The sequence below is a fragment of the Mustela nigripes genome, chromosome 6, assembly GCF_022355385.1.
Source record: "Mustela nigripes isolate SB6536 chromosome 6, MUSNIG.SB6536, whole genome shotgun sequence".
Classification (NCBI taxonomy): Eukaryota; Metazoa; Chordata; class Mammalia; order Carnivora; family Mustelidae; genus Mustela; species Mustela nigripes.
The window spans coordinates 77,455,164-77,474,461 of NC_081562.1; the positions used below are offsets into that span (position 1 = coordinate 77,455,164).

Below are 19,298 nucleotides of genomic sequence, written 5' to 3' on the forward strand. Positions count from 1 at the left end.
CTGTCATGGCCACGCGTGGTGCACTGCCTGGGACCCTGCGTTATCCTGCCCAGCCTTCTCCTCTTCCCTTTCTTCAGGGCTCCACTCACTGATTCACACCTCTACTGCATACCCTTGCTCCTCTCTAGCTAGATGCTGCAGAACTCGTTTTTCATCAAGGAACAGCTCCTAAGACTCCAGTTAGGAAGGAATAAAAGTTTGATTTGTGGTCATTCATGGCCCTACTAATTTTTAGAAAACTTCAAGAATATAACTTGTATTCCTATAGTTCCTTAAGTGGTGACCTATAGTTAAACAGAATGGACTATGTCACAGGCTCTATCAGGGCAAGAGAAAGTGAATCAGGAAACCAAGGCATAGTCTTGTTTGCTACCAGGTTTTCAGTGTTTTTCTCAATCATGAATGAATGAAACAGGTATTCAACGGACAGAGTGATAGGATAAATGAATACAATCTGCAGTAAAGCTTTACTGATGTAGCCTCATTAAAAAACAAGGGTACCATTTTTGTGTACCATCTAGATAAAGAAAGCTTCAAACATATTTTATCATTATTATTTTGACTTGGAAACAATTATAAATGTATCGTTCACCTTGTTAACATCTACAGTTGAATATACTCAATTGAAAAGAATATAATCTTCTCATGATGCTCAAGGTCATATTGTGCCCAGCAATCATTATAGGATGCTATAATAACAATAAATACTCAATCATTAAAACATCTGGAAGACTTTGTGCCACAATATGAAATCATCATGGTTGGCCACATTTTCTAATGTGTTACATATATATATATATTTTTTTGGTCATTTTTCTCTTGCTGCTTCCAGCAGTCACGTCTTCTCTCAGCATCTACTCTCCACATATGACACCTTCTCCAGCAACCTCCCTGGGTCCTTTGCTGATTTCCAGCTAACCACTTTCTCATAAGCTAGATCTACAAATACAGTCGTTAAAATTGCATCTATTCATTCTATGAGTAGAGGTAGATAGAAGTAAAGCGATTGTATTGTCATATATACATGTTATATGTTTTGAGGCTTCCTTATTTTTGGCTATATTAGAGGCAGATAAAGTTTTCAGATAAAATATTTGCTGGATAATAAGGCATTCCTTAATGGAGTTGTTCACTGAAGAAACAACAGCAGGATTGACAAAATGCTGTTGTCTGCCTGATTACTTTATATTCAGTGACAAATATGTCACATTTAATGAACAAATACATGTCACATTAAAAAGCCTAGAATTCAAGTCTATTTGCACACATGGGAAACAAAGAGTCTTAAGGGTGATGGTGAAATTATATTAAATAAAACTGTGACAAAATTGTACCCACAGACAAATAGCTCCCATATGGCTGATGAGGAGATTATGGGATACCCTGTAATGAACAATTAATGACTCCTGTCGCAGGGAGATGAGAGGGGGAGAAAGAGAGGATTTACTTCTTATCCTTGGAGTTTCCTGGCTGGCTTTTATTTAAATGAATCTCTTTAGAGCTATTGTGGTTTTAATTTCCTGTTCATGATGACCTAAGGAGAGTACTCCTATGGTCCTGTCCTCATGGCGTAGCTAAAATTTTCTAAAGGTAGTACATCGCGGGTCTATTAAATGACCTCACCTAGGGACACCACCCACACACAGGTACTCACGCAAGATTGGCCCAAGGTAGGGATTGTACAGAAGAAAAACCATGACCCAGTTTCATGAGAACAAGTTTTAACTCTCCCATGCTTTTTTCCCTGCAAGCACTTGACAGTTCTGTGTGCTGTGCCATTGCCACAAGCTTGTGGTATCAGATGTAGCCTCAGGAATTCATATGGTGAAGTCCTCTCACAAAATTGCAATGCTGAGTGAAGACGGGCTTTTCTGAGCCCCACAGAGGAAGAACTAAAGACCACATACCTCCATAATCAGAGGGCTATATCCTCACTTCCTCCTTGGGACAGTAAGCGTACAGTATTCTATGTCAGCAACCTAATCTCATGTTTGCCAAAAAAGTCGGTCATGTTCCTAAGGATTACTCCCTCCCTGACAAAACCCTGCAAAAACTCAAGCAGTGGGGCAATAAGATTCCAACTGAGCTTTCTCTCTCTATCTCTGCCCTATGCATAAGCTTGTCCCCAGCTTTTGTTCCAATGCTTTTCTTTTCTGCCCTTTAGATAACTGTTTTCCTCCCATTTCTGTTCTGTCCACCTCTATATCTCTGTATGTTATTCACCTTCCTTCCACACTAAAATATAAGCACACTTAAAGTACATCATGCCTCTTTTGCCTTTAGGCTCCTGCATTTTCAAATAAATTCCATAGGTGGTCAGATGCCAAGAATTTTAGTTGCCCCCCACTTCTGGAACATCAATATAAGAAACCTAAAAAAATGGCATATTCATGCAAAAAAAGCTATATTAAACCATTTCTAGGCTTTTAGGGTCCAGCACAATTTGTGCGCACACACGCACACATGTATATATGCACTCATATGCACATACAGGAGATTGGGCCTAAAGTGAGATTTTGGGTGATTTATCTTTGTAATGCCACAAATCTCTTCTAAGACAAAGCAATATCTGCTTTGAAATCAATATTTACATACGGCCATGCACAGAAAATGAGACAAGACATATTCTCTGGCGCAGTTTTCCCTCATTTACGACAAAAGTTGTATGTTGCCTTTCTCCTGGTTCTCTTTCCCTCTCTTTTCTTAAAATGAAAGCCTTCCATTAAACCGTGGCGATGCGGTTTATCATTTATCTCCTCCATGTGATTCTGAGTCCTTCACCTTTATGTCTGCCTGGTGTTTTCAGGCACAGCAAACCTCTTCCCCACTAGCAATCCTGCAGTATGAGCCATCCTTCAGGAACAAGAGCAAATGAAGGTTGAAAGCTCTATCTGATTCCATTCCTCAGACCTTTTCATTCTTTGCTGAGACCCAGGGCTGCATTTCTTGCCCCATTATCACTCTGGATATCAAACTACTGTCTTGAGTTCAATAGGATCTACCAGCCAGTTGGCTAAAGTGGCCTTTATTTTGAAAAAGAAATAATAAATTACATTTTAAACCCAGATTTCTGTGGCAAATTCATTTCCTTTCACGTTCACATAGGATTCTGACTGGAAATGTGTTTCTATAACATGGGATCTGTCCTTCCAGGAACAAGGACATAACATTGGGACTGAAGACCATAGCTCTGGTCATGCGGAGTTCACAGAAAGAGACAAATACCAACTCTATGGAGACTGCAAATCAAACACACCATATTGTTTCTTGGTGGTTCTCTAGGAGTTAAAAATATATATGAGAGAGATGTCTTTTAAAGTAGAAAGATGTTTGCTACCGTGGATTTAATTCTTGTGCGTGAATTTTACTGTATTTGCTTTATTTAGAAGAAAAGAATCTTTACTGAGGATTAAAATATGAACATAAATAATTACAGTAGTAGTCATAGTCATAAGAAATAACAACAACAAAAATATCAACGGTACCATGTGCCAACCCAGAGCTCTTCCTGGATACTGGGCCCTTGGTTAAACCCTAGAGATAAATTAACTCATTTAACCCTTACAAGAACACTCTGAGAAAGGCACTATTACCTGCACTTTTTTTTTTTTCAAAGATTTTATTTATTTACTTCACAGAGATCACAAGTAGCCAGAGAGGCAGGCAGAGAGAGGGGGATGCAGGCTCCCCGCTGAGCAGAGAGCCCGATGCGGGGCTTGATCCCAGGACCCTGAGATCATGACCTGATCCGAAGGCAGAGGCTTTTTAACCCACTGAGCCACCCAGGCGCCCCATATTACCTGCATTTTAATATAGGAAACATAATAATAACGTTAAGTAAACATGAATGAAGAGTATTTAGGTTAATGGTAAGTGAAATGTAGATGAAGAATTTATATGAATATACTTGAATGAAAAAAGCAGGGAGCATTAGATTTTGCACATAAAAGGTGAAGAGAAGCTGTCTGAGAGCACCCAACTCTATCTCCCCAGGATCCAACATGCCTGGTGATGGAGGAAGGATGGACGATTAGGTCCATAATGAATGAACAAATAGATACACTGCAGATATACTATTAAGAATTACTATGAAATGGACATAAGCCCCCAAAGCTCAAAGAAAGTAAACATTTTCAAGTCCTTATTTTCAAAGTACACTTCACTGGGGACTGGGGAGGTGTAGTAGAATCCACCATGGCCAATTTATCTTTATTTGAGAAAAAGCCTTGGATTCAGCATAGAAATAGCTTTTCAGATGTATATTTTAGAAAAACCACAAAATTCCCTTTCCCGTCATTAGTTCCCATTTTGGAATCATAGCTTCTGTTTTCTAATTTGATTAATTTTATTGTGAGTTGCCAAAAGAGGAAGTGCACTTGAAACTTGTAAAATCTGAATTTCCTGTCTACATATATAAGTGAAAAATAAAGGCAATACTTATTTGATCAGAGTAAGAAAATACACGTTTGTATGTTGCCCCCCTCCCTTTGACTATTACGTATTGTCTGCTTTCTTTGTGCTCCATATGTGTGATAAGAGTCCAGGATTAAGGATCATTTATTGTGGTCCAGAGTTAAGATACCTGGGCTTATTTCAATAATTTTATCTGCCCTCGTGCATCAGCCAAAATCCCAAAGATCCACAAGAAAAAAAAATAAAATAAAATCTCAGCAGTCTAATTCATCCATTCCAGCAAAAATGCTTAATGAAAGATGTTAATTATTAAAAAATTGGTCAGTATAGCAGCCTTTTCTATTTAATTTATTGAAATAATTAATATTTATTTTAGGCGTAATTACTTGACCTCTTGAATTGAAACTTCTTTCTGCACATTTTGATTCTGTACTATGATCAAAACCTTCACCGTCCCTGTGGATTTGAACAATCAATAATATAAATAAATATAAAATATCCAAAGAAAGAAGTTAACTCAGAGCTAAATAATTTGAACATGAAAATGTAGCTTGAAATACAAACTTCAGAAACCTTATTTTCTCTGTCTGTAGAATTTAGAAAAAGGACAAAAGCTATATTTCAAATTCCAGCAGAGTCTTTTTAATCAAAAGTTTACTCAAGCTTGGTTTCTTGCAAAAAGCCATTTTTCCTCTGTGTTTTATTTTTTAACCTAAGTTCACTTACGAGATGAGCCATAAGATATTTCATTAGTTTTGTTGTTTGAGGAAATGGACAAATCTTAGAAAGAACTGGAGTATTGATATGGACGTTACCGATGAACTGTCTTTCTTTTGATTAGTGAAGCCCTGAAAGATATCCCGAGAGTGATTGGGGCAACTGAGTCAGACCCACACAAATATGAGATGATTAAATGAAAATGCAATCAGCAGTGGCCTGGGAGCCCTGCCTGGTGAGAGATAATACCGCAGCTCTCTAATTGGCTCATAGCAGACGTGCAGGATGACGGATTTCAGATGTGGGATTGCCAGTCCTGCTTCCCCCAGCACTATTATCTCAGAGTGACACTTCCATTACTCTGAGCGGAGAAAGATGAACGTCACCTGTCAGGGGCTGGTTAATTGTGTTGCTAGATGTATGTTGCCAGGGCGCAGGTTGGACATTTATGAACATAACTGCTTCCTCTGATGTCCGCCATCCTTCAGGGATCGATATGGCTCTTACTGTAAGCGCATAATTGAGTGAAGGCACTTACCACGGAGGGGCTGAAGATGAGCCCATTGTGTGAGTTTCATTGTCCATACATTCACCACAAATGAGCTGATATTTGCCATTTATTGTGTGCAGCATTGTGGAAATGGAAACTAATGTGCCACTTCCATTTGTTTTCTAGATAAATGGGGAAGATGTACAGAATCGAGAAGAGGCAGTGGCGTTGCTGTCTAGCGATGAGTGCAAGAGAATCATGCTGCTCGTCGCAAGGCCAGAGATTCAGGTCAGAGCGGACGTCAGAAATCTTGAGACTGAACTTGGCATCCATTATTTGCTGTTCTATATCGACTCAGTACTATGGCTATTGGTATAACCAAGTATGCAAAACATATTTAAGAGTCATCTTTCCTAACTTACCAACCTCATCAACTTATCTTTTTGAGAAAAAAAAAAAAAAAAGGAGAAGGAAGGAAAAAGGTACACAAGATGGAACCATTATGCTCTCCTTCCACTTGCAAGTTATTTGAATGAATTCGTAAATGAAAAATGGTTCACTTCACATGATTCTAAATTCTGTCTGGATCCTTGCTTTAGGTCTCTATCTAAAAATACTTAATTGGCATATTAAGGTATCTTGAAAGACTCTCTAACGAGAGAAGCATTAGCGTATCCAACTATCAAGTTAAATCTTTGTAGAAGAACTTTATCAAATAAAGTGACCCACGTAGCATGGGTAGTTCCAAGTATAATGAAGGAATTTTTCCCAAGTGTAGTGTGACAAAAACATCTGTCCAGTCAAAAACAAGTGGATAGCTTCTGGAGGAATTGTTTTTTATCTTTAACAGTGGGGGATGTCATGAAAGTAAAGGAAAGGTAATGGTGGAAGAAAAGTGCTATGGGTCCTTCTATTTATATGCTTTTTATAACCCACCGCAATGCGGAAAGGACAGCACGTTGTCACCATTCTCTCCATCTGTCAGTCGTTTGAGTGAAGTTGCTTATATCACCATTTGTCTCCCAGGTTATTGATCTGATATTTTTCAAACTCAGTAACTGCATACTATCTATAAATCACATTGAGGAAGTGTATTTCAGTGTCAGACTAAATCCTGACTTGAATATAGTGGTTATAAAAGATCACCCTTTCCGCATATATTCCCTTTATGCCCTTGACCATTCTAAATGGATCCCATAAAGTCTGCTATAGCCCAAGGCAGAGTACAGTTATACACCTGCGGTCTCGGGAGTGGGAGAGAGCCTACACGCCTGGCTGGACTGCCTGTTTAGGAGTGAATGTAACAATACAGAAAATGTATGAAAGTTCACTAATTATGTGGAAGTTGTGCAAACCACTTAGTCTCACTGATCCCATTTTCTTGAAAAAGAACAAAATAAAGGGGCTAAACATAATGTTAGTGAAATGCATGGTAAACCGAAGAGAACTCAGGGGTCCTCCCTGTTAGAGAAAAGGTATTTCAATGTCATAATATGGTTTCCCTTGCCCTTTCCATGTAACTTCTAGAGAACCTCATTAATTTAGAATTAAAGCATTTCCTGAAACTATGCCACAGAACGGTTATAACAGACTGTGGAAAGAATCAAAATTCATGATGTAAGACTAGATCCTGTTAATCATTAATAGAATACATATGCTTGGTAGAACTGGTGGCATTTTCAAATATCTGACTACACTCCTGACCTAACAGAATCAATGTTGGAAGATGAATTTCCAAACAGGACTTCCTCTCCACAGTTGAGAAAAGATGGCTGTCTGACTGCAGGATACTTTGTCCTGTCAAAATCAAGATCTGCTTCAGCCCCTTGATCCTAAAGAAGCCTCATGACACTGGAAGAAAGCTAACTGCATTTAGAAAATCAGATTTCGAGAAAAAGAAAGAAAGAAAATGGATCTTCACACCATATTTTTAAAATGTAATTTCAGCAGTACATGCTATAAAATGGCAAGAAAAAAATCCAAGAAAACCTTGCCTTTATATCACCTATATTTTTTTTTATCAATTTTAATGTATCTTATTATGGTATTTTTTGCAAATGAATTTTACTTGTGAAAGTGTGGAAGTTTCTTGTGCACTTTTTCTAGGCTTTTTCTTTTCTTAATATTTCAGATACTCTCTACATTCTTGAAAATGATCTACAGATTTGCTGGGGGCAGTCTTATACATCACGCAATATTTTTAAATAACTCATTTCTTTCATTCCCTGTCAACTTTCTTTCATTTTCTTCCTTAGACCATTAAAGATATTGCTATTCTGTCCTCTTCCCCTTGGGACACTGGGACAGAGAGGGCTCTCATAAGAACTTGTAAACATACTCCAGAGACAATGCAGATAGTTCCTTTCTCTGAAATGGCGCATGTGTTCCACTGCTGAGCAGACAGATCCCAGTTTCATAAAGAGAGCCCCCTTTTCCTGCAGGCGCAGCTCCAGGGAAAGGTCTGCCTGTGGCGGAGTCTGAAACTCTGACTACCATGAATGCTTGTTTCGGTGGAAAGGGAAATACAAGAGGGAAAGGAGGTGATTCACTCACTGTACTATGTATACCTCCAGCCAAAAGACTTGTCAAAATAGATGTGTGCTGACTATAGCTAACACCCAAGGGTCTGTGGGATTAGCTAATAAGAAAAGAGTTATAGGGAATCATTAATTTCTACAGTTTGTTCTCCTTATCTTTCCCACCCCTTCATTTAAATTTCAAAAGACTCTGTTCCATTATTTACTAGCTCTGTGCAAGCAAATATTTTGTTTTGACCTGATTAAAGAAAAATCCCTTGGTGTGCTTATAAAAAGTAACATTTGTAGTTCTACATAATTTCTTTTGGAGTCTGGAGTTTTGGGCTTCATAAAATTTACAAGGGATTAAAGAATGTAAAACTGGTGCACCTGGGTAGCTCAGTGGGTTAAGCCTCTGCCTTCAGCTTAGGTCATGATCTCAGGGTCCTGGGCTCCAGCCCCAAGTCAGGCTCCCTGCTCAGCAGGAGCCTACTTCTCACTCTCCCTCTGCAGCTCTCCCTGCTTGTGCTTGCTTGCATGCAGTCTCTTTCTGTGTCAAATAAATAAATAAAATCTTAAAGAAAAAAGAGGATGTAAAACTTAGACAATTATAAACTGAATTTGAATTTTTAGTCAGCTTAATTTTCATAGTTCATCTGCATATCAAAGTCAGTGAGGTAAAACTTGGTTATTCAGGCTACATTAAGATAAATGAGGATGAGTAAATGTGTCAGCACTTTGGCCTCAGTCAAATTTGAGTAATTTAAATTCTAGGCAGCCTGTAATAATTATCAAGAAACTCACAACTACCTTCATAGTAAGGAATATGAAGCATATATGCTAATGCATTTTCCAGTGCAACTTAATGTCCTCTCAGAGTTTGTTTTCTTTTCAAGTGTTACAGTTTCATTTACCCTTAAGAGCTCATTTTGCCATTGTTGGGTAGTGAAAATCCCTCAAACTACAGCTGAGCCTTGAGCAATGCAGGGATTTAGAGAGCCAAAACCCCCACCCAGTCAGAAATTGGCCTGTAACTTCTGACTCCCCCAAAACATAACTGCTAATAGCCTAGTGTTGATTGGAATTCTTAAGAATAACATAAACACTCCAGTAACATATTTGTATATGTCACATGTATTATATACTATTCTTACAGCCTAGTAAGCTAGAGAACAGAAAATGTTATTAAGGAAAACATAAGGAAGGGGCGCCTGGGTGGCTCAGTGGGTTAAGCCGCTGCCTTCGGCTCAGGTCATGATCTCAGGGTCTTGGGATCGAGTCCCACATCAGGCTCTCTGCTCAGCAGGGAGCCTGCTTCCCTCTCTCTCTCTCTCTGCCAGCCTCTCTACCTACCTGTGATCTCTCTCTGTCAAATAAATAAAATCTTTAAAAAAAAAGAAAAAAGAAAAAGAAAAACATAAGGAAGAGAAAAGAGATTTAGAGTACTGTACTGTATTAAAAAAAAAAATCCACATGTAAGTGCACCCACACAGCTCAAACCCCTGTTGTTCAAGGGTCAACTATATTGTCAATTTCGGCTCATTAGAAAGCTGCTGTTTCTTTTAACACAGAGTAAAACAGAACATGGACCGTAATTCAGTTAATTTAATCAGCATAGACAGCTAATTTATGTAATCCAACTCCAGAAATCCACTTTGAGGCAAATTATCTGTATTGACTGTCAACACTCATCATTTGAGCAAGGTTTCCCACTTCACTTTGTATTGAGAAGCCGAAAGGATTTATTCAGTTTAATTTGTGTAAGACTCCCACCAGAATACTTGGATCCTGAGCCTACAAACAAAACCCTGCTGCTCCACACTGCTCCACTCCCCTTAGATGCAATGTTTCAGAGATAGATATATATACACACACACACACACATATATATAGCAATTGCTATATATATGTGTGTGTGTGTGTGTGTGTATGTGTATGTGTGTATAGCAATTCGACCTGAAAAATGAATCAAAATAGACATGGCATAGCCTCACCTTTTTTTTTTTTTTTTTGAGAAGAATATTTTAGAATTTTTCTGTTCCTCCCCCCAGATCAAATAAATGTCTGTGTTTGTGGCATGCAGCCATCTTGTTAACTTGGAAGCCATCTGCCTAAAGATAAAAAAGCAGGATGAGGGTAGCATCAGTGTGTTCTGGGGGTGGGGAACACTTTGTATGCGATCTCATTGGGGGTTGTTGTTAAGGAAAAAAGCCCAATTGTCTCATGGCCCTATTAGTACCTTTGCAGTGCTTTAATACGGGCACTGTTGGAGGTAATGAGCGTGACAGCTGTGGATTATGCAATATGCTTTTCATATATTCTGAAAGACGGTAATGTTCTGTGCTGTGAGATCTACTTGGTTATGAGAGAAAATCTGTAGCTCTGTTTCAGGAAAGGATTTTAAAAGGCATCTGAGTCCAATTTTTTTTTTTAATCACCTTTTCTCCCTTCTGAGAGGTGAACCTACCAGAGGCTGGTATTCTGAAGAGAATCATTATGATAAAAGGAACTGGTCAGGCATCGCCATTTAAGTTTACCCTCTTTTAGCATGAGCTCCCACTAACCTAATGTAATGTACTAATGTATTCTTTTGCAGTTGGATGAAGGCTGGTTGGAAGATGAAAGGAATGAATTCTTAGAGGAGTTAAACTTAGAGATGCTGGAAGAACAGCATAATGAAGCGATGCAGGGCACGGCCAACGAGGTGGAGCAGGTAGGGCCAACGACTTGACCTACATCAGTTGAAATGTTGCTAGTTTTTTTTTTTTCTTAATATAGAACCATAAATGGAGTAAAAACAAAATCAAAGGGTTTGATCAAACACCTCTGTAATGGTAATTTTTCTAGAGCAGATGGGCATCTCAAATGAAGCAGAGAGAATAAAAACAGTGTTTTTCTATTAAGGTCTTTCTAGCTTGGAAAGCTTAGGGACCATGTCAGAGTACAGCAAGATTCACATGTTGACCTGGGCACTGTTCGACCTCATTCAGAAATTTAACAGCAAAAATATGCATTGCTTTTCAATATGCCAGCCAGAGAGAAACTATATTTCATGAGCTACCCCTTCTCCCCAAAACTAATTTTGTAATTTAAAATATTAATGTGTCTATTTGAATAGTTAGGCAAGTATAAGATGATGATGACATGATGTAAGCCATCAATCTCATTTATGTTTGTGGTATCATGGCCCTACCTACGTATTTCTCGACAGGAGTCGCACTATTTGAGATCATTGATATCATCTCGCCTTAGGGTCACATAATCATTCAACCAAAAATGCTGAGCTCCTCATGTGTCCCAAGCACCACACTTGATCCTGAGCATACAAATTAAAATGAGCAAAGTTTCTGTTCTTAATTAATTCACTGCTGGTGAAAGGTTACAGAGGGGCCTGTAGTGGACTGAGTCTTGGAACTCTTTTGTGATTGTCGTTGTTCCTATGGGATAAAAACAAGATCAGAGTATCTGAGATTTTTTATGTTGCGTTCATGTCAATCATCTGCCTGGTATAATTTCGTGAACGCTTCTGCTGTCAGTTTATGGATTATCATTCATTATCCTTATCACCCTGGTCTCAAAATGAATTCTTAACACATTCTAAAGGATAGTTTTTTGGGTGTTTTGTTGTGTTTTTTTTTTTTTAATAGTTTTTTAAAAATCCTGGACAGTTACACTTAGGGACATGAAGCACAAACATCCGATCACTTTACCAAGCTGCATGATGGAATATATGGCCATGTTAGCTTTCCATAACAGAGATGGATGTGTGTGTGTATGGGCACAGGCCCGTATATTAAATAAATCGTTATGTCGCAGACTCGGTGTCAAAGCCATGTGTGCTCTACTCTGGGCTGAGCACGGACACTCATTGGCCAGTTCACAAACAGTAGTTCATGCTCATGTGCAGTGCTGCCATTGTGGTGATTGCTTTTCAATATAGGTAAGACAGATGGAATTTTTATGTATGATTTCAACTCTGGCCACAAATAAAGATATTTTTTTCGTGGCAGCTGCTGGTTACAAACAAAAAAGTCCTTGCTTCAGGCTTTTTCTCTCTTAGATACAAAATGTGACCTGATACAGAATTGACAGGGGGATGTTGGAATAAAGAAAGAAGGGAGAAATCCTGTCCAGGTGAAGTGATATGGTGTCAAATGCTGCCTACTCATCAGACGTAATACAAATGCTAGGTCTTTTGAGGTAACACTAGATGTCCCTGAGGTTAGATTTTCATTGTGTGGAAATTTTTCTTCGGCATGAGACTGAAAAATGATAAGAAGGACAGAAACCTTTAAAAGTCTGTACCCTTATAAACAATAATACTACATGAGAAATATCTTGGTAGAAGCATTGCCTGTCACCATAATAATTCCTAGGGAAAGGACAAATGAGAGAGGGGCATTATATTAGAAACTAGGAAGTTCTAGGTTTGGGAATGGAAAATGCTTTTTTTATTTTCATACTGCTTATAAACCAGTGACTAAAGAAAAGGGAATTTGATTAAAAAAACAAAACGTATATCTGTACTTCAAAACTAAAATCCATATACACATGAAAGTTTCGCTTCCTATACTATCCTTGATGTTAGGGTTGCTGTTGACACATTGTGGAACACCTCCCCTGGCATAATTTGTCTGTATCCTTGGCACTCCACATAAAAAGACTAAAAAAAACCCCCAAAACTAGGTTTTTTATATTTTTAAACTCATTGAAGATATGAAAAAATACAAGTGTAAATAATGTGGTGTATCCACTCAGATGTCCAATATCAATAACATCCTCTGCAGGGGCTATGGTATGTGTGACTGTCACCACATCAGATTTCTATTGTCAGCTTATAAGCAAGGACCATACAGATATTTCAAGTGCTCCACTGTTAATCACAGTTACTTATTTAGAATATTATTTTTTATCAATATGACATTTAAAATCTCAACATATTTTCAAAAAATGAGGAAAACTATTTTAGGGAAAGACTGGGAATCCTTAAATAACATTATACATGGTCATGTTCTCTCCTCTGCAGTTCATGTGATGTTTTGTTCTGCTTTCTGTGGGAGAAAATAAAGCAATTTTCTTGATAGACTCTTTCACGCCTGTTTTTGAATACCTTTTCTCATGCTTTCTGTCCTTTTTTAACACCAACAGACTTAATTATATTTAATTGTGTAATTACACCTGCTAGAGGGAAATATTTACGTAAAATGGTAAGTTTACATATAAAGGAAATACAATGTAGAAACTGCCATGTAGACTTATATATATGATACATGATGGAGGAAAAAATAATTTTACCCTCGTCACAGAGAAGAATTACATAAGCATCCTCTTAGGATAGCAACAGTGATTTGTTCTACATGAAAGCTACAAACTATCAAGAAATAAAGTGTACATATGAGTGCGTATTCACAAATATGTCAAAAATATATTTTTGTGATACAATGCCCATGTCTGGCAATCAGTGCTTCTCCAATTTTCATGAGAACTGCCACTTTACTCTGAGTAGAATAAAATTCACATCTGAAGGAAGTTCCAAGTAGAAAGTAGAAAAGAAAGTAGTAGAGAGTAGAAAAATACTTTTAAGTAACCCAAAGCAGTCCTGAGATGATTTTGTTGCTTTTGAGTAATGTGATTTGGAGAGGCACTGAGGTCAGGGTACCTATGCAGGAATATGGCGTCCTGGACATACAAGAAATCCTGATTCTGGGGCAGGGCACTGGCCTTTTCTACTTCTTTCTGAGTCACTCATAAACTGATTCCATCTGGGCTTAAAGTTCCTCATCGATAGAGAGAAGGACCAAGGCTTCAGTACTAACGTATCCCTGAGATACTGTGCTCTCTAGCTTACCATAACCAGTGTGTCATAGATCAGAGAAGTTTCTTCTGAGCTTGAAGTTCAGGGAAAAAATCCTCATAATAAGGTGACTTGGCTTCAGAACTCCAGGCCTCCACACTGCAGAAGACCATTTAGACCACCTGTCTCACTCATTCTTTTCTGTGTTACCACCTCAGAGACTCACACAGTCACCTCATTTACACAACTTCATGCCAGTTTCACAAGTAGGAGAGAACCTTAACGTAAGAATCATTTACTAAAATGTGGCCTACTTTATTTATCCCCAAGTCAAGTCTCTAAGCAGTTTTGGTTTTCTTTATTTCAGTTCATAAAAAGCTGCCTTGAGCAAATTGTCTTTATTTCTAAAATGGTTAAGGGTACTAAAATTGGAACAGCTTTCTAGGAACCATACCTTTGCCAAGAAGCATCATTTTTTACAAGCAAGTTTTGCAACAACCTGTGTTTTTTTGTTTTTTTTTTAATAACACGTTTTGTTTGATCTCTCCACTTTATTTTCTCAGCCAAAAAAACAAGAAGAAGAAGAAGGCACAACAGACACGGCAACATCGTCCTCCAACAACCATGAGAAGGACAGCGGGGTAGGGCGCACGGATGAAAGCTTGCGGAATGATGAGAGCTCAGAGCAGGAGAACGCAGCCGAGGATCCCAACAGCACATCTTTGAAGAGCACAAGAGAGCTGGGGCAGAGCCAAGACACTCTGGGAAGCGTTGAGCTTCAGTGCAACGAGAGCTTCGTGTCTGGCGAGTACATTGACTCCGACTGCCTTGGCAACCCGGACGAGGAGTGTGAAAGATTCCGACAGCTCTTGGAGCTCAAATGCAAGATTCGAAACCATGGAGAGTATGACCTGTATTACTCGAGCAGCACAATAGAATGCCATCAAGGGGAACAAGAGGGAGTGGAGCACGAGCTACAGTTGCTTAACGAAGAACTAAGAAACATTGAACTGGAGTGCCAGAATATCATGCAGGCTCACAGGCTCCAGAAGGCGACAGACCCGTACGGAGACATCTGGGCTTTGCACGATGGAGGATTCCGGAATTATAACACCAGCATGGATATGCCACGGGGGAAACTAGACGACATCATCGAACACCCGGAGAAGTCGGACAAGGACAGTTCTAGTGCTTACAACACAGCAGAAAGCTGCAGAAGCACCCCGCTCACTGTGGACCGTTCCCCTGACAGCTCCCTTCCCAGAATGATCAACCTCACCAATAAGAAAAACCTGAGAAGCACAATGGCTGCCAGTCCGTCGTCTTCCGGACAGAGCAGTAAAGAGTCGACCTCCACCAAAGCCAAAACCATCGAAGCAGGCTGCAGCGCGGAGGGCCAGGAGAAGATTTCCGAAGGCAGCAAGGTCTCTGAGCAGGAGAAACCCAGCAGCGAGCACATCCCTTACCTCTCTCCTTACCACAGCTCCTCCTACAGATACGCAAACATCCCAGCCCATGCCCGCCATTATCAAAGCTACATGCAGTTAATTCAGCAGAAGTCCGCGGTCGAGTATGCTCAGAGCCAGCTGAGTTTAGTGAGCGTGTGCAAGGAGGCTCAGAAGTGTTCAGAGCCCAAGATGGAATGGAAGGTGAAGATCAGGAGCGACGGGACGCGGTACATCACCAAGAGGCCGGTGCGAGACCGGATTCTGAGGGAACGTGCCTTAAAGATCAAGGAGGAGCGCAGCGGCATGACGACGGATGATGACACCATGAGCGAGATGAAAATGGGCCGCTACTGGAGCAAAGAGGAGAGAAAGCAGCACCTGGTTCGCGCCAAAGAGCAGCGTCGGCGCCGGGAGTTCATGATGCGGAGCCGCTTGGAGTGTCTTAAGGAGAGCCCCCAGAGCGGCAGCGAGGGCAAGAAGGAGATCAACATCCTTGAACTGAGTCACAAGAAGATGATGAAAAAGAGAAACAAGAAAATTTTGGACAACTGGATGACAATCCAAGAACTGATGACCCACGGGGCCAAGTCTCCGGATGGCACCCGGGTGCATAATGCCTTTTTGTCAGTCACCACTGTATGACCGAATGAATGGGATGCAGCTGATTTTAGGAGGGTGCTACCAGTTTGGGTAGAGTATGATTGCCTCGTTCAATGTGGCATTTTTATATATATTTTGTGACTCTTGATAGTTTAAATTTTTTGTAAGCAAAAATACCTGGGTAATTTTTCATTTGTTTTTCATATGCTGGTACCTTCTTTTTGGCTGAGATCTTTCTTGAACTTGTGATATATTCGTATTACTCATTTATATATATATAAAAACTAACAAAAGGAAAGAAAACAAAAAAAAAGCTTGAACAGAAATACTGAGGAGCCAATTAATTTCCTATTTTAATGTATCTATTGTAAGTTAAGATCTGGATTTATTTCTCTAGTTTACTTATTTTCTACTTTAAAAACAACTCAATGCCAAAACATTTCTATGCTTGCTTCTTGGCATAAGACGTATTAAAATCAACCCTGTTAATAAATCATGTGCCACATCTTGTCTTATATGTAAAAACCACCTCTTTTTAATAGCCCGTTGTACATTTCACACATAAATGGCCGTTGTCTTTGTCTCAGTGAAGTGTAGGTGGACAGTCTTCCTGTGGTATGTAGTGACATTGGTCATGTAGCTAGATAATTGTGGTAATTGTGACGATAAAAAATAAATTATTGATTATCCTTAAGAAAAGTTATCAAGGAGTGTTTTATTTTCATTGTCCACTATGGTTACCAGATCTCAAATTAGTTATATGTGTATACTCCTTAGAAGACTCCTAATTGTGGATTATAAAATGTGTACATTTTCTATCACTTTTTTCCAATAAAACTATCTTGAAATACTTACCGTAAGTCATCGCATTACATATTCTTACCAGGATTCAACTAGATAATATATGTAAAGCATCCCACAGATGTTAACTAAACACCCCCTGGCCTGCCACCCATAAAAGGTAAAGCCAGGAAAAATCTACAGAAGCACATGGAGAGGGGTCAGTGAAGTGTCTGAAATGTTTATAATGGCATAAGTGTATTAGTTGACTTGAGGTGCCATAACAAAATATCCTAGACTGGGTAGCCTAAACAACAGGAATTTATGTCTTACAGCTCTGGAGGCTGGGAAGTCCAAGATCAAGGTGCTGGCAGATTCAGCAACTTGGTGAGGGCTCTGTTCCTGTCTTGCAGATAACCACCCTCTCCCTCTGTCTTCAGGTGGCAGAGACATAGAAAGGAAGTTGTCCACTGTCTCTTCTTATAAGGGCACTGAACCCCTTGAAAGTGCTCCACCCTCCTGACTCCTTCTAAATCTAAATATTTCCCAAAGGCCCCATCTCCAAATACTATTACACTGGAGGTTAGAACTTATTCAAAATATGAGATTTAGGGGGACACAATTCACTCTATAGCACCACATGCATTCTTTTGGTTCATCATTTGGGAATAAATTTGGGGGAATCATCTTTTTGAGAATTTCCAGCATAGTCAACTAGAAATGCCTTAAATGTCAGTTTATGAAAAAGTGAGCTTACCAGGTTCTTGAAATCTAACTTCGTCATAAGAACCACACGTATGTCAATCATGGTGCCTCCAGAGTAAAGGCCAAATCAGCCATGTACATGCAAACATGAGTTTGGTCACATTTTCATTCAACCCAAGAGATGGTTGGAGACACAACATCTGAATATTTCTGAAGCTCCTTTCTTATTTAAAAACCAACAGTGGCTTCTTATTCCCTTTTGAATCAGACTCTGATGCCTTGGCCTTATGTTCCAGGCCCTTCATTCCCTTGCCCACTTTGTCTCCTGTCCTTCTTTGGAGGTCTTCTCTGAGTTTATTCCTGGCTTCCTGTTTCCACTCTAGTTATCTTATACTATTCTTCTGCTGCGGTTCCTGTGCCAAATTTTACACTTCCCTCAGAGTGTAATCACACAGACATTTTCTCTTCGGAGCCTCTTTTGATGACACCAGATTTTCTCAGCATTTTGGCATGCACTAGGATGCACCTGCGGTATTGTTCTACCTTCATTTTTTTTTAATTCTGTTATTTGAATCACATAAGTAGAATATAATGTCTCCCTGCATGGATTTTAAGTTCATGGAGTTTGGCCCTTGTGTCCCCACTCTGTCTTTGTAAACCTCTGTAAAATGCCATTTGAATAATAATGAATGCTGGTTGAATTAAATTATTGTATTCATTTATCTCTCTCTCCACATATTGGTCCTTTTGTTACTGTTTTCCTTACTCTTCTAGCTTTCCAAGTTCTTATCTCCTTAAGGGTTGTTACAGAGATGGAAAAAAAAAAAAAATGGAACTTAATTACATACAATAAAAACCTGGACTCAGAAATTTTAAGATAAGTAATGTTAATAGCAATCTAAGGCAACTGAAAATTTCATCATTTCCGACTTTAGCCATTATTAATACAATCACTAAGACTACTCTGAATGCACCTGGAGTTTTAAACATAAGAATGTCTATATTAAAAGCTCAGTTCTTTCCTGACCTAATGGCTGTGGTTATTGTTTATCCTCTTGACATAGCTGGGTTTAAATATTCACTGTATTCAAATTACTCCTATAGATAAATATGATTTGGAACCAACATGTAGATTTTTCCAGAAGAAGCATGGACACATCTCACAGAATGCAGTGTTTCCAAAGTTACCATTTTAATTTTATTTTTATTAAGGCCAAGTGTTCTTGCCAATTTTTAAAAAATGTGATGTTGGTATTTTTCATGTCTGTGTTTATACATTCTACAAGTTGAGAAATGTCTTTTTCAAAAATCAGTGAATATCTGGAACTGTTACATTTTTATCTTTCTACGTAACCTATCTTTGTGCTAAACATGTTTTTCTAGTAAATGAATAATAAATCTGTTGTTCAGCAAAAAAAATAATTGCTTATATGTGGGATATTTTATTTCAGTTCAGAAGAAATATGTGAGTGTAAAGAAGAAAAATATTTTCCTTGGACAAACCTTTGAAATTCCATATTTTATTGCTTTTTATACTCACGATGTGACAGAAATTGGTGTTAGCATCCACATGTGACTGATCTAGGGGGTGGAAAACAATACATATTCGATGGGTATCTCTTCATGACATACCATGAAGAAGGCTATTGTGGCTATCTTCTTTTGTGCAGATTGTCCTTCTCTGAAGATGTAACGCGGGCTGGGGGAGGACTCCTGTAACGTAGCCTCCCGCAGCTGTCTACTGACTTAATCCATGTCTTATTGGTGTGTCTAAATCTTCCACCCAAACACATTCCTTTTATCCCTCCAATGAGCTTCTGCTCTCTGCTTCAAAT

The 19,298-nt window shown here is 38.9% G+C and overlaps 1 protein-coding gene across 2 annotated transcripts in view; it reads left to right on the forward strand.

The window, feature by feature from the left end:
* Positions 1 to 18,885, forward strand: part of PDZRN4 (PDZ domain containing ring finger 4) — a 349,858-nt gene extending 330,973 nt beyond the window's left edge. For both annotated transcript variants that reach the window (XM_059402905.1, XM_059402906.1), the window contains 3 exons: positions 5,807 to 5,908; positions 10,733 to 10,849; positions 14,494 to 18,885. In XM_059402905.1, coding sequence (XP_059258888.1) covers positions 5,807 to 5,908; positions 10,733 to 10,849; positions 14,494 to 16,020 — 1,746 coding nt within the window. In that variant the 3' untranslated portion in view covers positions 16,021 to 18,885. The remainder of the gene's footprint in view (positions 1 to 5,806; positions 5,909 to 10,732; positions 10,850 to 14,493) is intronic.
* The last annotated feature ends 413 nt before the right edge of the window (positions 18,886 to 19,298 follow it).